The sequence below is a fragment of the Microtus pennsylvanicus genome, chromosome 1, assembly GCF_037038515.1.
Source record: "Microtus pennsylvanicus isolate mMicPen1 chromosome 1, mMicPen1.hap1, whole genome shotgun sequence".
NCBI lineage: Eukaryota > Metazoa > Chordata > Mammalia > Rodentia > Cricetidae > Microtus > Microtus pennsylvanicus.
The window spans coordinates 222256940-222273661 of NC_134579.1; the positions used below are offsets into that span (position 1 = coordinate 222256940).

Consider the following 16722-nt stretch of genomic DNA (forward strand, 5'->3'; position numbering starts at 1 on the left):
AGCATGACAACATGGATTTCACAATAAAATGTTTACTACTTCTTTAGAATAAAAGTTAAGGGAAACCTTCAAATAAAATCTATGGATTTAAAGACTTTGTACTGAAAAATGAAGGAAAGACAATATGCAAACAAAAAAAAAAACAGGAAAAGGTTTGCAGTAATATCTCATTTTAAAGAACAAAGTACAAAGATATAATTTTTGTACAGTGTGCCAATATTTGGAATGTTTGCATCTCAAAACCTGCTGAAACATATCTGAATATAATAAAATAAATTGATGTCATGGGTTTATTTTAACCATATACCAGTTCTTTTATGATATTAAAAATCGCATGCTGTAGTTAATAAACAAAATGGTGGTAAATGTCTGTGTAAAAGAACATATAAGAATATTTACTTATCTCATTCAGCCAACATAAGAAACTTGTGGACTTGAAAAAGCAAATGCTTGGAACATATGGAAATTGTTTTATCTGCAGACAAAGAGCAAAGTAAAACAGAAATTTCAAATATTACAATTACAGAGTTTATTCTCTTAGGATTGTCAGATGTTCCCCATATCCAGAGGATGCTCTTTGGGATATTTTTACTAATGTATCTGACTATTCTGATGTGCAACAGCACTATAATGCTAATAACAAGAATTGACCCTGCTCTGCAGACCCCTATGTACTTTTTTCTTAGCAACTTCTCTTTTGTGGAAATCTGCTATGTAACAGTTACCATCCCGAGGATGCTCATGGATCTTTGTACACAAAAAGGCACTATTTCGTTGCTTTCCTGTGCTGTACAACTCTGTTTCGTCATCATGCTTGGAGGGATGGAGTTCCTCCTGCTGACAGTCATGGCCTATGACCGTTATGTGGCCATTTGCAATCCTCTGCACTACCCCTTGGTCATGAACAATAAGGTCTGTGTGCAGCTTGTGGCCACTTGCTGGATCAGTATCATTCCAGTTGTGACTGGGCAAACTTATCAAATTTTCTCTTTGCCTTATTGTGGATCTAATGAAATTAATCACTATTTTTGTGACATCCCCCCTATACTTAAGCTTGCTTGTGGAGACACATTTGTGAATAATTTAGCAATTTATGTTGCTTCGGTGGTGTTTATCATGGTTCCATTTCTCTTGATCCTTGTCTCCTATGGCAAGATTATCTGCAATATTCTAAAACTTTCTTCAGCTGGAGGAAGGTCTAAAGCCTTCTCCACCTGCTCATCTCATCTTATAGTTGTGGTTTTATTCTATGGAACAGCTACGATAACATATGCGCAACCAAAATCAAATCGATCAGAAAGCATGGGGAAACTGCTGTCTCTGTTTTATACCATTTTGATCCCACTGTTGAATCCCATCATATATACATTGAGAAATAAGGATATCATGGTAGCATTGAGAAAATTACAAACTAAGTTATCAACATATGGGAACTCTTAAAATTACAGAAATGTTTTCTTTATATGTTTTGCACCACAGTAGACATATTTACTTTATTTCTGCAATATGTAATTATAATAGTTAATGTTGCATCTCATGTGTAGTGAACTTTTTTGGTGAACTTTAATTAAGGGTCCCACAGAAATCCAGAAATTAAAACAATTTTTAATTTCAGAAGTCAACATTTTAACAAATTTGGTAAGGGATAATGAACTTCAATGCCTGAGAAAATTTTTGCAGTTTGTATGTTCTTGGAGTGAGAAAATCAGTTTTCTTTAGGGATGTATTGACCTCTGGTGATTCTATTTAGACTACAGTGGATGATTCTTTATCCAGGAACACAAATTTGACTATATGTAAAAAACAAAATAAAGATTATTAAGTTGGGAACAAAATATATAGATATAAAATATATAAAGTAAAAAAGATATAGATATTGGGGACATTAGGGGACTGGTTAAGTATGAATGTGATCAAAATACATTGTAGAAAATTCTCAAATATTTATGTAAAATGATTTTCATGTATACATTTGTGCTGTGCATATTACTCAGTTGTAATTTACTTCTCAAATTATTATGTAATAAAAATAGCCAATAAAAGAGAATACGCTCATGAAAGAAATTAAAATTGGTAAATTTATTGTAGTGAGAATCACCATGTTATATAAAATACAAAGTTTTAAACCAAGGAGTAGAGTTATAATAGGGAGAAACAACCGTGACATATATCAAGTGCCCAATGTGGAAACACCTAGTTCTTTGCACACTTAAAAAATAATAACAATTCCAAAATAGTATAAAAGGCTTGTTCTTCTAATAAAACTTCCCTTTTGGTAAACTATTCATATTAATTTGGATAAACTTGTCAATAAAAGGTGTAACATGATGATACATATATAGTATATCTATAGTATAGTATGGGCAATGTTACCACTTCATCTCCAAGAAAATTAAGACAGAAGGATCAAAAAGTCAAGAACAGGCTTGAAACTACATTGTGAGTTGGTGGCCAGTCTGATATAAAGGAAATATTGTCTCAAAAGTTAAATAAATAAAAGATAGATGTATAAGTCCTCTATAATTTAGCAGCTCTCCTTGAACCCAAATATTTTTGCTTTATACATATTATTGAAACAGAATTTTTAAAGATCATGTGCTAACATAGAAGAAATGTTGACTCAAAGCTTATTATAGTATGTCCAGATGTTTTATTTGATTCTATTGTATATAATCATATATTATGGAAGTGCATATAGAAGTATTAGAAAGGATTCAGAAAGATCTAAATGTCTACAGTGCATTGCTGATATTCCGTATACCATAAGGAAATATTACTTGCATAATTAGATCAGAGGGACGTAAAATAAATTGCACTTTCTAATATAGTGGCAATACATTATGGAAGTGGAACAAAAATTAGTTAATGCATATTTGTATCAGAAAGTGTTTAGTATAGAAATATTTTGAACTATAGTCTTAGAAAACCAAAAGAAGGTTATTTTGCTTCTCTCCTGGGTAGCCCTAGCCATATCCTTTCTTCTCTGGACTCTTCCAGATGCCTCAGAATTTTCTAGCTCAGCTATAATACCCCCTCCTCCCATGAAAAAATCCTAAAACAAAACCTGAGTCCTAACAATTTACTAATTAAAATTCCATTTCAAACTGAAAAACATGTAAACAAATATGGTTATACAAACAGAGTTTGTGATGTTAGTATGAATACATAATTCTTGAAACAGCAAAATTGAATCAGTGTGGAAGAGTGGCAGGCAGAGAGGCAGACACAGTGGTTGTGACAACATACCCAGAACCTGCGCAAGACCAAACCAGACAAAATACAAATAAGTAAAACACAAAAAATGTAAGTTACGTTAGCTTCTCGGAAAGGAAGAGTCATTTTTCTACTATAGTGTAGGCCCTGGTAAGTCAACAGTTTTGGGGGAAGAACAGACTCCCATACTTTTTACTCTAACACAAAGAATATACATTCCTACCTGCATGCCATTGAACTTTCTCTGAAATTAAGCCCATACTTGAACACAGAATAAGTCTGAACAATTAAATCCAAATTGAAATAGCTCTCTGCATTCTAACAGACAACCATGAACAAGAGAAAACTTATAGACTCATTGAAACTGAACTCTGTAATAAATGAAAAATCTGGTCTGTAAACTTTCCAGAATTTAATGAAAATGAATACAGTACACACCCAAAAATATAGGTCATATGATAATCGTTCTAGGAGGAAAGTTTACAAAATGAACCATCATTATTAAATAGTTGAAAAGAAGTCATACTAGCAATTTAATAGCACTTCTGGAAGCTTTAGAAGAAAAAGAAGAAACGACACTCAAAATGAATAGAGGGCAAGAGATAACCAAATTCAGAATTATGATCAATTAATAAGAAACAAAGTGAACATTAAGAAACAATGAAATAAAGAGTTTGTTATTTGATAAAGTCAACAGTATAGACAAGTCCTTATCCAAATTATCATAAGACAAAAAAACAATATTCAAATTAATAAAATCAGAAATGAAAAGATAGATATAATAACAGACACCAAATAATTCCAGAGAATCATAAGGACATATAATGTGGGAGTGTCATATATCAATCTGTTGATTTCATTGGTTAAGCAATAAAGAAACTGCTTGGCCCTGATAGATTAAAACTTAGGTGGGAGGAGTAAACAGAACAGAATGCTGGGAGGAAGAGGAAGTGAGCTCAGAGAGACACTATGCTCTGCTCTCCTGGGCAGACATACTCGATGAAGCTCCGACCCAGGATGGATGTAGGCTAGAATCTTCTTGGTAAGCACACCATGGGGTGCTACACACAGATGATTAGAAATGGGCTAAATTAATATGTGAGAATTAGCCTAGAAGAGAATGGGCCAAGCAGTGTTTAAATGAATACAGTTTGTGTGTTGTTATTTCGGGGCATAATCTAGTCAGGCAGCTGGGGTGCTGGGGAAGCAGCCCCACAGCTCGTATTACAACAGACATATTTTAAATATTTGTATTTCATCAAATTAGAAAATCTAAAATAAATGGATAATTGTCTCAATACTTAACACTTATTTAACTTAAATCAAGATCGGGTATGCAATTTAAACAACAGATAATAGGATAGTATACATCAGTGACCCTAAAATTTCCACTGGGGAACACCTCCAGAAGATGAACACTTTTATTTAGCAAAGTAGCTGAATAAAAAATTAACTCACAGAAATTTGTAGCCCTCCTATATATAATGACAAATGGACACAGAGAGAAACCAGGGAAACAATAATTTTCACAATAGCCTTAAGTAAAATAAAAAATTATCTTGTGGTAACTCTAACCAAGCAAGTGTAAGAATTGTATGATAAATTTTACTATGTTAAAGTTAAAAACTGTTTTATTTAAACAGAAAAGAGGAGGCAATGTGGGAGTCCCCTCTGTATGTTGTGATTACCATTAATGAATAAAGAAACCACTTTGGACTTACAGCAGGGCAGAACTTAGGTAGGCAGGGGAAGAAAGAGAATGTTGTTAGAAAGAAGGACAGAGTCAGAGAGAGAAGCTATGTAGCCATGCTGGAGGTGGATGCCAGAACTTTATCCGGTAAATCCCAGCCATGTGGTGATGCACAGATTAATAGAAATGGGTTAAATTAATATGTAAGAGTTAGCCAATAAGAAGAGAGCTAATGGGCCAAGAAGTGATTTAATTATACAGTTTCTGAGTGATTATTTCGGAGGTCTGGGCAGCTGGGAAATGAACAAGCAGCCAAGCGGCCTCCTTTAACCGTCAAAGTTATTTTCTCTTGGGTAGTAGTAGTGGTAAAAGAAGTTCATAACTTTGTTTTTGAATTTGTGATATGGTCTTTACTGTTAGCTTTAACTGAAACATCAATATGTTTGTTTTCAGGAATTTTTCTTAAACGAAGTATTGTATGGAAGTAACATAAAACAGAAAGCTCACATAAACTTGAATATGAAAGCAAGATAACACACAAGTGCACAATATGATTGCTATATTTGTTATTTTATATATTTATTTGGACTTTTAGTATATGTTACTCATTACTACACATGTGAAAATAAATCTGGCATATAATGTGACTGTTCAAAATATTAGTAAATAAATAATATCAAGGGAGAATGTAAGGATGCACTTTTCCAAATACACTGTAACTGAGAGGAAGAAGCAAACAACATATTTAAGCTTGAACCCTATAGGAGAACATAGAATTGTGTGGGAGACTTCTCTTGTATGAAAGGGACTGGAAAGAGTTAGAAGGGAGAGTATGTGAGTAGATATCATTAAAAAATAATTGTATTTATGTAGTATATTTTCAAATAAATAAATAAAAATAATTGTTATACAACAAAAACAAAAAAAAAGATATAGTTTCTCTAGATTCATTATGGGTTTCCCTAAATAGTCTAAACAGTGACTTTTCAAGCATAGATGGAAACATACACGTTTTTCTGCTTTCTCTCTCACACACACACAAGCAAACATGTTTATATGTGGGCACGGATTGGTGTACACTTATACCCGCAAACATCATACACAAACACTCACACATACATACACACACACAAACACTCTATCACACATAAATCGACACAGGCTGCATAGTATTCTTTCTCTCCTCTGTCTCTGTCTGTCTGTCAGTCCTTCGTCTGAATGGGCTAAATTAATGATGACGAGTGTGGGATGATAGGGACTTGTCTATGCAAAGAAAAAAAGCTGTGAAAAGCAAATAGAGTTTTTGCCTAATGAAAGGTTTATTGATGGTAAACTGGTACTCAGGGAAAGCTTATCCCCAGGGCAAATGTCAGTATTCCTATTTAAGAAGCATTGGTGTTCAAAGTAAGCAAACTACACCTTGAAAAATTGGTGTGACTTCCTGAAATAAAACTGTTTAAGGGGTTATAAATCACCTAAAGGTACTTGGCACTTCATGCAAATATCCAAAGGTAAGTTGCAATATTGTTGCTTGTTGATAACTTTAGGATAGCTATAAATTAATAAAAGAGAAAAATAAATAGTTGTGTTCACTTTAGTTAAAATGTATGACTTATTTTTACTAATCACCGACTTTTCAGCTGTATTACTTATAATATCAATATATAATAGATGTTTAAAGTAATGAATACTTACATCAAAAATGGAAATGAGACAAATTTGAAAACTTGTACTAATGGATTACAAAATGGGAGAGACTGTATGAACCCAAATACACTAATCTCATAATCAAAAACTTCACTATATTGATCTGGGAGCTATGAACTCTAGATAGTTATGAAAAGATAAAGAACAGCCTTGTTGCTCAAACAGGAAATAAAAAGAAAGGATAAATGGATCATAAAACAGTGCTGACTTCTTTGCATAAGACAATGGTAATATGAGGTAATATAAGAATTTCTGTTTACTTTTGCTTTTAAGGCTTCTTTTCATGTTTGGTCATTTGAAGACTCTTAGCACATACTATATTTGCTCTTTTACAAAGCTCTTAAATTGTGAGAATAGAGAGTAAAAACTGTACTTGAAAATAAGTAATCATTATTAAATGAAACCCTTACAAAGAACCTGAAAAGAATACGAAAATGCTATAAATAAAGTATATTTATTAATGAGAATAGTTCTAATTATTTAAAATAAAATTCAAAAGAGGTGTTCAAAGGAAAATATAATTTTAAAAAATAATAAAACTGAGACTAAAATAACACCAATGAAAACACACCATTTCCCATCTTGATAACAAAAAAATAAAATTTTGACAGAGCAATGAGAAACAAAACCAAGGATGCTTTATGAATCCTCAAAAAATTACATTATTTTATATTTACCTAAAATTACATGCAAAGTCTATATACAGTTATATACACATATGTATCTGTTTCCTAGTAATATATATGTGTGTATATATCTATATCTATATCTATCTATATATATATATATGTTATATCACTTGAGCAGACAATGTCCCCCACTAAAGGCATATACTAATAAAATGTCTTTGAAATGATAATGTCCACTACTCAATATCTTTGTGTTAGTACAGTCAAATTTAATAAAGCAGAACAGAACTTATTATTTCAATTAAGTTAGTTTTAACTATTTTATTTATTGGTTTTATAATTGTCAACTCTCATTTGAAGCACTGTAAACTAATGATACAATTTAAGTTATGTATATTATTGTTAGTAATTCAAAGTAACAGGTCAATATAATGTCAGGTATGAATTAATTGCCGCCTTTGATTTATTGTCTGTAGATGAACAGAAGTTTACAACAAAAAAGTCGAATGCCTCTTCTCTGATTGAATTTGTCCTACTTGGGTTTTCTGATGTCCCCCATCTCCAGTGGATTCTGTTTGGGATATTTTTGCTCATGTATCTGACTATTCTGATGTGCAACAGCACTATAATGCTAATAACAAGAATTGACCCTGCTCTGCAGACCCCTATGTATTTTTTCCTAAGCAATTTTTCTTTCGTAGAAATCTGTTATGTAACCGTCACCATCCCCAGAATGCTCACGGACCTTTGTACTCTGAAAGGAAATATCTCTATATTTGCCTGTGCCACACAAATGTGTTTCATTCTTATGCTGGGAGGCACAGAGTGCCTCCTCCTGACAGCTATGGCCTATGACCGCTATGTGGCCATTTGCAACCCCCTGCACTATTCCCTGGTCATGAGCCACAGGATCTGTACGCAGCTGGTTGCTGCCTGCTGGATCAGTGTCATTCCAGTTGTGATTGGACAAACTTACCAGATATTCTCACTACCCTTTTGCGGATCTAACAGAATCAATCATTTCATCTGTGACATCCCGCCTGTCCTCAAGCTAGCTTGTGGAGACACATTTGTGAATGAGATAGCAGTCTACATAGTTGCAATGGTGTTTGTCATGGTTCCCTTTGTGCTGATCCTTGTTTCCTATTGCAAAATTATCTTAAGCATTCTGAAACTGTCCTCAGCTAAAGGAAGGGCCAAAGCTTTCTCCACCTGCTCCTCTCACCTGACAGTTGTAGTCCTGTTCTATGGAACTGCTGGCATCACGTACCTACAACCCAAGCCAACGCAGTCAGAAAGAATTGGAAAACTGTTGTCTCTTTTCTACACCATTTTGATCCCAACTCTGAATCCCATTATATACACTCTGAGGAACAAAGACATTATGATGGCTTTGAGAAAACTACTCAGTAAGTTACTAGCGTGAGACAAAAGCTTGTAAGTACATATGTATTCATTATACTAACAGAAAAATATGTATTTTTATTCTGATGTTTTTTAATACTATTAAATTTTTGTTAAACACCCTAATATTGTCATGCATTCTTAATTTCATACTTGGTTACAGGACTTCATCTTTTCAGATTACAGATGGTAAGTAACACATATCTGTTATCAACACCTTCTTTTATAATGTTAGCAAAATACTCTGCTCAGATTGTCTGAGAAGCTCTTTGGATGATTGTGATATATGAGTAGAGGCATTTGTCTTATTCTGAGATGAATTTAGTTTGACTTTCATATGCTTTCTTCTTTGATTCTCTGTTTAGTTTTTCTTTCTTTATTTGTACACTGACCGATTGAAAGTAGCTAATGTAGTAGGAGTGTAATAGGTCGAGCATGGGTACAGGAGTAGCTCAACAGAAACTAATTCTCACTAATGACTTGTCTGTTATTTATAGATTTCAGGTGAGTGGGCCATTTTCTTTAGTCATTTATTCACCAATCACATGGCCACTTTCCAATGGATAATCCTGATATATGGCAACACAGAGAGCCTTGGTTGTAACTGAGATACAAAATTAAACTAAAAGTCATTATTCTGAAAAAAGAAGAGATAGGAAGCAGAATTGATAGGACTCGGAGAGAGAGAGGAGGGGACAGAGAGAAAGACAGACAGACAGACAGACAGTGAGGGGGGAGGAGGTAAAAGGGAGCATACAGAACTCATTATACACATGATCTGTATCTAAAATCATTATACACAAAATGTAACCTGAACTAATCATATGCATGTATAAAATTGATGAAGAATTACCTCAACAGAAAACAATTGAAAATGTGTTAAATCTTAATTACATCTTGTATATAAATTGAAGCAATGTCTCTCTTCCTCCTTGGTTGTAACATTAGTAGAAGGTGTGGCTACTGAAGGGACACAAATTTTGAGGCAATCTTGGCATTCTTTTTACTATAGTTATACCAAACACTTGCAAAAGTAAGAATAAAAGTATGGAAATATGTTTATAAAAACATTAGGAGGAGAATTATACAAATTTCTTAGAAAATGAGCTATTTAAGTTGAGGTAACTCTTATTAAAAATTACAGATCAATATTCCTGTTTCTGAAAGATGAAACTTTATCCTTTTTGAAAGTGTAATTATTTTCTAGAAATGTGAGGTTTTATTTATATGTACAAATATCTTTAGGGGTTGAAGAGATGGTTCAGTGTAAGGGCATTTGTTGCTCTTGCAGAGGACACAAAAAACACAAGAAGTCCTCAAACATCTTTTACTCTAGATAGAGTGGATCTGATGCCCTATTCTTGTCTCTGGAGCCATCATGTATGCACATGGTACACAGACATAAAATTGGAAAGCACTCTATAAACATTTGTCCTTATACCCACGGACAATTGTAGACTTCAATGTTCAAGGAAACACCTCTTTGAAACAGTGGAAGAGTGCTACAAGAAAACACAACTAATCAAAATGCAGATTTGTGGAGCCCAGTCCCAATGGATACATCTACAAAACAACTAAATATTTAATGCTCATGGAATACTGAGTAAGAGGTGGTACAAAGATTGTAAAAGCCAGAGGATTAGAGAGTTTCTATAAGATTGTTTATCCTAGTCACATCAGAAGCCATATTCATAGAGTCTAACAAACATCACTAGACCAAAATGAGCCGAGGATAATATCAAGGAACATGCTGAAGTGGACAGGGTATAGCTCATGTGGTGTCACTATGATACTAGTAGCTGAGAAAAGCTTGGAGAGGAGAGGTGGTAATTTCCAGGAAAGAGCATACCACTTGTGTGTCAAGTGCCAGACAACCCTAAAAACATGTACCAGTAACATTATACATATTGAGCAGCACATATTTAGGAATAAATACATACATACATATATGTGTGCATGTGTGTGCACAAAGATAAACGCATATACATATATAAATGCAATAAAAATTAGTGGTAAAGAGGCCATGAATTTGGAGCATCAAGAGTTTTATGGGAGGCTTTGGAGGGAAAGTGAACAGTGTTGAAATTTTAATCTCAAAATTTAAATTAAAACTACAAAACAAAGGAATAAAAAGTTCAAAATGTTATGACACAGACATAGGCTATGACTCGGTCAGCAAAGTGTTTACTGTATAAGCATGGAAATTTCATTTTGTATCCAGGAGACCAGCTTCTTTAATTCTCATACATTGTCACAATCTTGTTTTTTAAAGCTGAGGACTTGGAGTCTTGAAAATTGTTGGACTTGCTAGCCCAGTAGTATTTCTTAATTACTGAATACAAGTATCAGTAGAAGACCATGTCTCAAAAAGCAAGGGACCTCTGCTCCCACCCAGGTATAAACATTCATCTTCACATACACCAGAATCTCTGCATTTCAAATAAAAAATAACAGATGCAAACATTTAAAACATGTGATCATAGACATATGATCAGAAAATAAAAATAAATGGAAGCAGTTTTATATGAAGGTTATGTTTATAAAAATATAAAATGAAAGACTTTTAAAGAAGCCAAAATTAAAGTGCCTATTTATATCCATTTGATTGTATACAAATTCAAGCTGAATGTATATTGCTTTAGTATTCTTAGATTTTTTTATCAGATATTAACTCATAAACATTCCTGAGTTTTAAAAGTGTAATTCACAATGTTGGTAATTGGGTGAAGATAAAAATATTATACATTAATTAAACAGGTATAGTTAGTACAATTTAGAAATACAAGGGGGAAAATGAGTAATATAGGATAAATAGTTGTGTTTAATAATAACAAAGTTCAAAAAACAAAGAAAAGCAAAGAGATATAAATAGCACTTCAAAACTATACTTAATCTTTTCTAATTCTGTTGCATTTTCAAACTCTTATATTCCATGAGAATTGTCTGTGAGATCATACTAATAATGATTAGAAATAACATCATCATTTATTTAGCTAATGTAAGCTAATTTCTCAGACTCTTAAATTTTACTCTTTTCTTTTTTACTTGTTTTGCTTTTGTTGTTTTATTATTCTCATTTTTATTCAAATGAGTAAACTCTAGAATTGAAAAATATGTCTCATTCTTTTCTCTGACTATGACACAAATAGGTTTTTCTTTTTCATCAATGTTGGGCACAGAGCATGTCTTTTGACAGTGACAGCTAAATTCTGTATAGGAATTGTAATGTTATTTAGCTGAAGAAGTGTTCCCTCAAATAAATCTCAGAACATCACAGACCCTAAATATGATAGAAAAGGAAATGTGTATAGAGGCTTGAAATAACTGGTAGAGGAAAAAGAATTCTGAACAAGACACCAATAGCATAGGTACTAGAACAACTAAGAACTGGCACAACTTGAAACTGCAAAGCTTCAGTATTGCAAAGAACACCATCTTTCAGAAGTGGTAGGTTAGAGAATAGGAGGAAATTTGTCCAAATACACATCCAGAAAGGGTAAGTATAGAAAATTTTTATTAATAATTAAAAAATACTACATTCAGAAAAACAATAGTCCAATTAAAAATGAGGTTCAGAACTATAACGAAAGTTCTCAAAAGATGAAACACAAATGTCTAAGAAATACTTAAAGAAATCTTCAACTAATGATATTTATTGCTGATTACACACACTGATTGTAAGGTCTTATTGCTAACGACAACATTTATATTATGGAACACCAAATAGTTAAGCTGGTGCCTAAATGGAAGCTTCTCCATTCTGACTAACGTTCATAGTATGGGAAGACACACTATTAGTGGAGAAAGATAACCATCATTGTATCTACAAAACCTCTGATCTATAATGGTGATGAGCAAGCTATTCTGATGCACTAGTGACTCAAATGTCAGAGGACAAACCGCTCTAGGTTGGGTTTAAAACTCACCCAATCAGTTGACACAGCTAAGGTTAACACGAGCCTGAGAGATGATAAACCATGGGTCTAGGAGAAAACTGAATACATTTTGACTCTGGTAATGGAACATAGTAATAAAATGACCCCTTATGACATTCTGCTATACAAATCAACTGGTCCCTTGCTCACTGATCTTCTGAGAAGCTTCCTCTCACAGTCGATGGTAACTAGCAGAGATACCCACAAGTGGACAATGCACAAAGAATAAGAGACTTTGTAACACTCAGTCCTAAATTGATGTCTTCAGGAAATCCTTCCTTCCTGGGCTCAGAGAACTACACACAAGAGGAAGGGAAAATGTTTCAAGAGCACACTATGCAGAACATGTCTGATGAAATATGAATTCACAGATAGTATTGCCTCATGTTCAGAATCTCCAAAATTGTTAAAAGTCACTATTTAATGAACAATATGAAGACGTCATATGTTAGAGATATAAAACCACACTGAAGATGCTTTTCAAAATTATTTTTATTTATTTTTCTTACACCATATTTTAACAATATTATTTTCCTCATTCATGAAAATTAATTAGAAGCAATTGTTACTCTAAGGCTTGAAGTTTGAAATACACAGATTTTTTTTTTCTTCACAGATTTTTCATTATTGCAGTTTAAGCTTACTCCAGGTTCTCAATTCATCCTAAATAAAGATTATTTTGTTTGTTAAAACCATGACACAGGCTATCCTGTGAATACAAGAGAGGGAACCCATTATTGTAGACAGACTTCAGAAAACTTCATGCTCCCAGGCTCAGTCTACTATGAACCAAGGTTATACACAGTGTCTTCATAATAGAGAACATCACAGCTAAAAGTGTTTCCAAATTAGGTAATTGTTGTCAGTGTATTGCTGTCTATCACAGTGTTGCTCAGCAACTGTCCGTGTCTAGGAAATAAACCACACTGTGCCTTAAATTCTACTGGGGACCCAATTTACATGTTAAAGTAGAGTAAACATTATCTAGCAGAAATAAAATAGCCAAAGAAGGAAGCATTAAAGAGATTAACTAACAGAAATTTAGATATGTGCACAGAGATTTACTGACAGAAATTTAGGTATGTGCACCTATTTCTGGTGGAAGACAGAACTGCATTTGTTTGAAGAGAACTTTATTATATTCAGAAACAAAATGTCATAGCAGAAGATGACAAAGCTTTGATGATACAAGTGGTTCCATTTAAAATAAATTAGACATCTAAATCATGGTGATAAAAAAATAAAAATTAATCTGCATTAAAAAGGTAAATATGACTTATATATCCATTACAGTTCAATATTAATGTATTCAAAACTTTCACTTAACTTATTTTAGAAAACAATTTATTTAATTGTTAATGTATGTTTTAGTAAATAAATATAATTTGTACAGTAATTGTTAACAGTAAACACAGATGTTGAACCACTTCAAATTAGAAAAATATTCGGCTATGATAATTTTGTGAAGCATAGATAATTTTATAGAAAACATCACATTGAAGGAGCACATTTTAACAATTTAAGAAGGAAGTGGAATATCCCTTTAATCAGTCTTAATCATATTTTAACCAGTGTCTTGGAGTTAAAAAACATGTGTAATATATTTGTTATACTAGTGAAATACAAAGATAAATTATTTAAAAGAAAAGAATCATGATAATTCTTGGAAATAAGTATTGCTTAATATAAAAGTAATGAGTGTATTTCGAAATCTATGTCATTACTGAAAGTCATTACAGATAGTATAGTGTTTATGCATAGCAAAATGCACTCCAAAAACTGTAGAAATTCTGAACTTCGAATGGCCTAGAATGCTCTTAAAAACTCATTTAAGTCTTTGAATTTATTCAGACAAGAGAAATTTAAAATAGAAATTCCCTGGCATTATTCTTATTACTCAAATATATTACACATTAAGCATTTACTAAAAAAGAATATTATTTGAGAATACCACAGTGAATAAATCTCTCCTCTTTATATCTTCATCTGTTCAAGAGCAGAAGATACGTATGGCCAGAATGTCATTTGAGTAACTATATTTAATACAACACAATGTTAAATTGAAGAGTGAGTAAATCTAGAAGTATTATGTAGGAATGAATTACATTATTTGTTGCCACTTGAAAACATCATATAGGAGAATTTTACTGCTCTTTTCCACCGATTAATTATCTTTTTCTTCTTGACAGTGAAAATTTCCTTTAAATAGAGTGTTTTTTATTTCAAAGCTGAAAGGCACAATAAGTATCAGATAGTGCAGAGTGTACCCTTTAATAAAGAAAAAATGAGTGAAATAGTAAAGTAGTCACAGCCTTTTCTTTGAGTGTCATTTAGGATTTGTGTGATAAATTTCACTGTAACCATAGAGAAATCTTTAAAAAAAAAGGTTCTTGGGTAAAGTCCTGATATTGTAGTTACATGAAGGAGAGGTTAAGGAAAGAAGATAAATGTGAAAACAGATTCATGGCTACATCACCTTCAGAAAGATTTCAAAGGTTTCTTTAAAATTTTGTCAGTGCAGGTAGATGAAACTCATTCCCAGAATGAATGTCAAGCAGAGGTGAGATTCAAAAAATATCACTGACCAAATTTTAATTAATCTATTTAGAGTAAATCCATCAGAACACATAGAATTAAGCATGGTATTTGAAAACAAATATTGATAGAATTTGTAGAAACCTGTGTGCTTTCACTACCTCAAGATTTTGACCTATATTTAGCAATGTAATTCAGAAAATTACCCTAAGTAGTTTTAGAATTGCTAGGTCAGTGGATAGCTTAATAAATTCTGATCTAATGTTACCAAAATATATATCTTACACATTAGAAAAAAATGGAAAACAATTCAACTACACCTTATTTTGTAGGAATCAGTCCAATATTCATGATTATGTTTGTACACTTTTTTTGTTCTAGACGAAATCCATTGCATGGTATTGTAGAGATGAAAGATCAATAGGTATAAGTGGTAAATCAGAGATCATTTCAGAATGCCGAGGAAGCATTCTCTTCAGGGTTGTGAAAGCACAAATTTAGCTGCTACAATGAAGGAAGACCACTCTGTCACATATGAAAATACTCAATCTCTATGTGTAAAATTTATGATCCTGAAGAAAAAAGGTTTGAAAGAGAAGTTTTCAATAAAGCAAATAAAAAGCCACCAATTAAATATTTAATAAACAGTGTGATTAATTAATGGAAAAAGTAACACCTTAATACGAAATATCTACAATTTACATAAGTAGAGAAACAAACTGAAGAATCAGCTAGTGTTAATAAATGATAGTTTTTTTGCAATATTTAGGTCTCACTAATTAAAAGGCCCAAAGAAGTATTGTCTCACTGATAGCAAAATGAAGAGTTTGAGATGAAACAAGCCCAGTGAAGAAAGTTTACTATGGTGAAATCCATAACGCACTAGTAAAAGTTATCATGTGCTCTAATTTTCATCTCTCTATTTCTTTAAAATGTGAAGTTAAACAGTGCTTATCTGAATAGCTGGTTTGTAGAGAACTTTGAAATTGTGATGGTGTCCTCTACACATAGTGCCCTGCCTGTCCTCCATTGCACTTCTATCAGCATCTTCATAAGACATGTTTCTAAGTAGGATTAAATGAGTGAAATCTTCTATAACCCCTACTTAATATAATTCAGAAAGGCATTTCTTTTAACCATAATATCTCAAATGTTTAAGTAATTATTGATAAATTGCTTGTCATTTTGAAGTGAAAATGAGGTCAACATGTACAAATTAAATTATAAGATGAAATAAACCCTTGAACTAAATAAATAATATATGCTGCACTACTGAAACGGTCTAAAAATGAGTGCTTTGAAAGCTGTAATTATACGATCATTATAAAGTGTTAAATAAATAAACTATAGATATGCATTTATTAAAACACATTTTGCTAAGTCATTTACCTATACAAATTTGCAATTTTCTATCATTTTCTTTTTTAATTGAAATTACTTTTTCTATACAGCATATTCTAATTATAGTTTCCTCTCTGCACCCATCCCAACAAAATCCATATTTTTCTCTCATTAGAAAACAACAGACATTTAGAAAATAATATGAAAATAAATTATGTTGAAAAACATACCAGAATCAAGCAAAACAAACAAGCAAACAGAAGGTAAC

At 32.5% G+C, this 16722-nt stretch overlaps 2 protein-coding genes across 2 annotated transcripts; both read left to right on the top strand.

Annotated features, from left to right (window-relative positions):
• The first annotated feature begins 459 nt into the window (after positions 1 to 459).
• Positions 460 to 1440, top strand: LOC142842690 (olfactory receptor 10AG1-like). Its single transcript, XM_075959384.1, has one exon. It carries the CDS (start codon positions 460 to 462, stop codon positions 1438 to 1440), a length of 981 nt encoding a protein of 326 aa, XP_075815499.1.
• Positions 1441 to 6842: 5402 nt separating this feature from the next.
• Positions 6843 to 8665, top strand: LOC142834415 (olfactory receptor 10AG1-like). The gene is made up of 2 exons (XM_075947024.1): positions 6843 to 6847; positions 7678 to 8665. The coding sequence occupies exons 1-2, from the start codon at positions 6843 to 6845 to the stop codon at positions 8663 to 8665; spliced, it is 993 nt and encodes a 330-aa protein (XP_075803139.1).
• Positions 8666 to 16722: the final 8057 nt, after the last annotated feature.

Bases quoted from the DNA above. Each gene is read 5' to 3' on its own strand.
- LOC142842690 (XM_075959384.1), top strand. From the start codon at position 460: ATGGAAATTGTTTTATCTGCAGACAAAGAGCAAAGTAAAACAGAAATT.